Below are 5,860 nucleotides of genomic sequence, written 5' to 3'. Positions count from 1 at the left end.
TGCTGATTTTTGATTTATTGTAGAGATGAGGTCTCGCTGCCCAGGCGGGTCTCGAACCTGTGGGCTCAGGCAATCCACTCACCTCAGCCTCCCAAAGTCACGGGATTACAGGCTGAGCCACCGAGCCCGGCCTATATTTTCTATTTAAAAAAAAAATTATTATTAAAGTCACCCTAGTCGGTGTGAAATGGTGTCTCACTGTGGTTTTGATTTGCATTTCCCTAAGGACCAATGATACTGAGCATCTTTTCACATACTTGATGGCCCTTTGTGTATCTTTTTTGGAAAAAATATCTGTTTGAATCCTTTTCCCATTTTAAAATTAGGTTGTCTTTTTGTTGAGTTGTAAGTGTTCTTTATATTTTCTGGATATTAAACCTTTGTCAGATATATGAGGGGTGCCTAGATAAAACCAGAATAAACTTTTAGAGGGTGGGCCCCGTGTAGTACAGGTTTCCCCTATTAGGTGAGTGTATCGGTGTACCAGCTAGCATTGTTGTGAGAGGCTGTGTTTGGCTTCAGGTAATTTTGCTGTTGCTGAGATTCTTTCAACTCATTTGCATATTTCATGATGGCTGATTTATGAGCACACCTGCCCACACTGTGCTGAGTGTTCAGCAGTTTTTGATCAAAAACTGTGTGACTTCCATGCCCCACCATCCCTATTCATCTGATCTTACTCTGAGTGACTTTTTTTTGTTTCCCAGGATGAAAAAAGTCCTTAAAGGGAAATGTTTTACCGATGTGGAAGAAGTGAAACAAAAAACAGCAGAAGCGCTAAAAGGCATCAAAACTGATGAGTTCAGAAACTGTTTTGAGCAGTGGAAAAAGTGTTTCGTTAGGTGCATTGCATCAAATGGAGAGTGCTTTGAAGGTGTCTAAAGTTTAAACATGTAGGAATGAATACACATTTTTTCAAAGAAATTCCAGCTTTTGGGGTCCCCCCCAGTATGTTTTACAAATATTTTCTCCCATTCTGTATGTTGTCTTTTCACATTCTTGATAATGTTCTTTGAGGCACAAAGGTTTTTAAGAACTAAATAATGTTTTGATCATAAGTTTCTGTCATTGTCTTTGTTGGCTAGGAGACAGCTGTTGCAATCCCTTGAGCATGGGTGCTATTAAAAAAATGGTTGAAAAGAAAATACCTGGAATTTACGTCTTATCTTTAGAGATTGGAAAGACCCTAATAGAGGTAAGACCTTTCACAGACTGCTCTTTGAAAGCTTGGTGATTGGTTTCATAGAATATACTGTTAAAAAGTGCTTTATTTTGTGGGGTTTTTTTTTTTTGAGTTGGAGTCTCACTCTGTCGCCCAGACTGGAGTGCAGTGGCCGCTCCTGGCCACCGCAGCCTCGACCTGCTGGGCTCTGGCGATCCTTCCGCCTCAGCCTTCTGAGTAGCCGGAATTACAGGCACGTGCTACTACGCCCGGCTGATTTTTTGATTTATTGTAGAGATGAGGTCTCACTGCCCAGGCGGGTCTCGAACCCGCGGGCTCAGGCAATCCACTCACCTCAGCCTCCCAAAGGCGCGGGATTACAGACTGAGCCACCGAGCCCGGCTTTATTTTGTGGGTTTTTTTGGTTTTTTTTTTTTTTGAGTTGGAATCTCACTCTGTTGCCCAGACTGGAGTGCAGTGGCCGCTCCCGGCCACTACAGCCTCAACCTGCTGGGCTCCGGCGATACTTCTGCCTCAGCCTTCCAAGCAGCTGGAACTATAGGCGCACGCTACCACGCCCGACTGATTTTTGATTTCATTGTAGAGATGAGGTCTCACCAAGTTGCCCAGGCAGGTCTCAAACCTGTGGGCTCAGGCAATCCACTCACCTAAGCCTCCCGAAGTGCTGGGATTACAGGCTGAGTCACCGAGCCCGACTTGTTTTTTGGTTTTTTTTTGAGTTGGAGTCTCACTGTGTCGCCCAGGCTGGAGTGCAGTGGCACGCTCACGGCCACCGCAGCCTCAACCTACTGGGCTCAGGTGATCCTTCTGCCTGAGCCTTCCAAGTAGCTGGAACTACAGGCACACACCACCACGCCCAGCTAATTTTTTTATTTATTATAGAGATGAGGTCTCGCCATGTTGCCCAGGCTGGTCTCAAATCCATGGACTCAGGCAATCCTCTCATCTTAGCCTCCCAAAGTGGTGGGATTATAGGCGTGAGCCACCGCACCCAGCCTACCTTGGTTTTTAGCAGTAAATTATATAGTGGTACTTGCAACCTTCAGTGGCTTATGTGAGGATACCTACCTAAACAGGTTCACCTCTTAGAGAATATGCCAGTGGTTGTTTTCAGTCCCATCCTTCTGTCTCTCTGTATCTGTTTTTAGGACGTGGAAAACAGCTTCTTCTTGAATGTTAATTCCCAAGTGAAAACAGTGTGTGAGACTCTTACTAAGGATCCTAAATTGCAGCAAGGCTATAATGCTATGGGGTTCTCCCAGGGAGGTCAATTTCTGTAAGTCCCTTTTTGTTGTATGATATCACTTACATGGAATTGATTTTTTTTTTCTTTTATTCAAAAAAAATGTGTCCACTTCTCCTATTCTTTTGGGTTCCTCACCTACCTTGGGAAGGGAAGTTTTCTAAAATGTTCCTATGTAAGAAGCTTTATGGAACTTTGAAGTATTTCCCTTGAAAGTTTAAAGATTGGAGTTTGGCTGTATTAGAGGAAAATCCTGAAACTCTGCAGCTTTGGGGAACCACAGAGGATCAGCTTAATCTGTACAGCTGATTGTGGATGATACATTTCCATCTGACAGTCAGAGCTGATAACCCCTTTTATTCCACAGGAGGGCAGTGGCTCAGAGATGCCCATCACCTCCCATGATCAATCTGATTTCAGTGGGAGGACAACATCAAGGTAACTTTGCTTCTTTGCCTCTTTTTTTCTCTATTCTAATATGAACACTTGGTTTTTAAAACCATATGACCACTTGATTTTTAAAATTCTAGCTGCTTTATTTACACAAAAAATGAGCCATCTTTGCCAAATCCTGTTCTCTAATTTTACCAAACTAGCCAGCATTGATGGAGACATAGGAAGAGACAAGATTCCATAGGCCTCAACACAGCGGAGTCATAAGGTTGCCATCTAATTCACTCCAATACAATTGATACAACTTAATGGATGTGAGATTGTTACATCCATATGGCAAGTGGTGTTTGAGGAATTAGGAAAATCTGATGACCTGTCCTCTAATATTGGTGATGTCCTGTTGAATTTAGGTTTAGGTAAGAATAGTGTATATGCCCTTTTGCTTATAAATTTATCATCAGAGATTAGTTGCTGGGACTACAGGCATGCACCACCATACCTGGCTAATTAAAAAAAATTTTTTTGACTGGGCGCAGTAGCTCAAGTCTGTAATCTCAACACTTTGGGAGGCCAAGGTAAGAGGATTGCCTGAGCTCATGGACTCGAGACCAGCCTGGGCAACATGGTGAGACTGTGTCTCTACAATAAATCAAAAAATTAGTTGGGTGTGGTAGCACATGCCTATAGTTCCAGTTATCTAGAAGGCTGAAGCGGAAGGATCGCCTGAACCCAGTAGGTCCAGGCTGCGGTGCCACTGTACTCCAGCTTGGGCGGCAGAATGAGACTCCAACTCAAAAAAAAAAAATTCTTTTTGTAGCGAAGGGGCCTTGCTATGTTGCCTAAACTGGTCTCAAACTCCTGGATTTAAGCAGTCCTCCCACCTCAGCCTCCCAAAGTGCTGGGATTATAGGCGTGAGCCACCACACCCAGCAGGAGAAAGGTTTTTAAAAGTACAAGTATTATACAAATGCAATTTGGTCAAAACAGCTGTATTATTTATTCATTCAACAAATATTTATTGAAAACTTATATATACCAGGAACAAGACAGACAAAATCTCTGCCTTCATGAAACATATATACATATACCACACATACTGTATATGTTTCATGCTAAAGTGGAGGTTAGCTGAGCATGGTAGTGTGTACCTATAGATTCAGCACTCGGGAGGCTGAGGTAAGAGGATCGCTTGAGCCCAGAAACTCAAGGCTGTGATGTGCTATGATTGCACCTGTGAATAGCCACTGCAATCCAACCTGGGCAAAGTAGTGAGTCTCTGTCTGTCTGTCTCTCTATCTCTCTATCTCTCTATCTATCTATCTATCTATCTATCTATCTATCTATCTATCTATCTATTTAGAGTCAGAGTCTTACTTTGTCACCCAGGCTGGAGTGCAGTGACACACTCACGGTCACCACAGCATCGACCTGCTGGGCTTAGGCAATCCTTCTACCTCAGCCTTCCAGGTGACTGGAACCACAGGCATGTGCTACCACACCTGGCTAATTTTTTTTTTAAATTTATTGTAGAGATGATGTCGTGCCATGTTGCCTATGCTGATCTCGAACCTCTGAGCTCAGGCAATCCTCTCGCCTCTGCCTCCCAAAGTGCTGGGATTACAGGCTTGAGCCACTGTGCCTGACCCGACTCTATCTCTTTTAAAAAAAAAGATACTGTTTGAGGGACACACCAGTGGTTGTAGTGGTTAAAGTAGTGGACTCTGGAACCAAACCGCCTGTGTTCAAATCCTGGTTCTCTCCCTTATTGGACAACATTTTTAACCTCTCTACTTTAAAGTTTTCTATCTGTGATATAGGGCAAAAAATGATGCCTGCTCCACAGGGTAGTTATAAGGATTAAATTAATTATTACCAATACATGCTTACAACCATGCCGTGTATTCTTTAAAAAAAAAAACGTTGCTGATGCGGTTGCCAAAGGTGAAGTATGAGTGGGAGGAGGAGGAGGGTATGAGCACTGCTTGAGATAGGGTGGTCATATCCGACTTCCCTCAGCTAAGACCTGAGAGATGAGAATGAGGCCAGCCGTGTGATGCAGCAAGAGAAGCGGCACATCCTCCAGGGATGAGCAGGTGCAAAGGTCCTTAGGCAGGAAAGACTGTGGGAGGACCAGGAGGAAGCTGGTTATAGTATGAGTTCCCTATGCTTTATTTTCTTGAGGAATAAAGAAATGAGATCAGGGTCTGGTCACGCTCATTTTGTGTCTCACAGGGCCTTGCACCTAGTAGGTATTTGATAAGTGATTATTGAAGGAATGGATATTTGTCATCTACTGCTGTAGGTGTTTTTGGACTCCCTCGATGCCCAGGAGAGAGCTCTCACATCTGCGACTTAATCAGAAAAACACTGAATGCTGGAGCTTACTCCAAAGCTGTTCAAGAACGGTATGTATGGTTAGCTTAAAAGGCTGTAGGCCCGTCACTGTAAAGATATCATCCTGACATTCATGCTGAGAGTGGTTCCAGGAGTAGTTGCTAGTGATGGTTTTTATCCTGTCTGCTCAATTTTATTGTAAACCTAAAACTGCTCTAAAACATTTATTAATTAAAAAAAAGCAACAAAGAGCCGGCATGTTGGCTCACGCCCATAATCCCAGCACTTTGGGAGGCTGAGGTGAGTGGATTGCCTGAGCCCACAGGTTTGAGACTAGCCTGGGCAACTTGGCGAGACCTCATCTCTACAATAAATCAAAAAATTAGCTAGGCGTGGTGCATGTGCCTATAGTTTCAGCTACTTGGAAGGCTGAGGTGGAAGGATCGCCTGAGCCCAACAAGTGGAGGCTGCGGTGGCCAGGAGCGTGCCACTGCCCTTCAGCCTAGGTGACAGAGTGAGACTCTTACTCAAAATAAATAAATAAATAAATAAGAAAACAGGCATTCTTCTATGTAGGAAGAATGTAATTATAACAGAATAAATTTTCATTCTTTTTCTTTTTTTTTTTTGAGTTGTAGTCTCACTCTGTCGCCCAGACTGGAGCGCGGTGGCCCCGGCCACCGCAGCCTCAACCTGCTGGGCTCTGG

General features: G+C 43.8%; 1 protein-coding gene across 5 annotated transcripts in view; it reads left to right on the top strand.

Annotated features, from left to right (window-relative positions):
• PPT1 (palmitoyl-protein thioesterase 1) overlaps positions 1-5,860 on the top strand; it is a 38,306-nt gene that overhangs the window by 9,529 nt on the left and 22,917 nt on the right. For 3 of the 5 annotated variants that reach the window (XM_021706524.1, XM_021706523.1, XM_008073171.1), the window contains exons 2-5: positions 1,086-1,195; positions 2,332-2,459; positions 2,794-2,864; positions 5,122-5,224. In XM_021706524.1, the coding sequence (XP_021562199.1) occupies positions 1,086-1,195; positions 2,332-2,459; positions 2,794-2,864; positions 5,122-5,224 (412 nt within the window). The remainder of the gene's footprint in view (positions 1-1,085; positions 1,196-2,331; positions 2,460-2,793; positions 2,865-5,121; positions 5,225-5,860) is intronic. The other 2 variants (XM_008073172.2, XM_021706525.1) reach the window with 2 other exon arrangements.

Source organism: Carlito syrichta, unplaced genomic scaffold (genome assembly GCF_000164805.1).
Source record: "Carlito syrichta isolate Samal-C Ts95f unplaced genomic scaffold, Tarsius_syrichta-2.0.1 Scaffold315709, whole genome shotgun sequence".
In the NCBI taxonomy this organism is placed as follows: domain Eukaryota; kingdom Metazoa; phylum Chordata; class Mammalia; order Primates; family Tarsiidae; genus Carlito; species Carlito syrichta.
The sequence above is the reverse complement of the archived record's forward strand: the minus strand, read 5'-3'. Positions and strand labels throughout refer to the sequence as shown.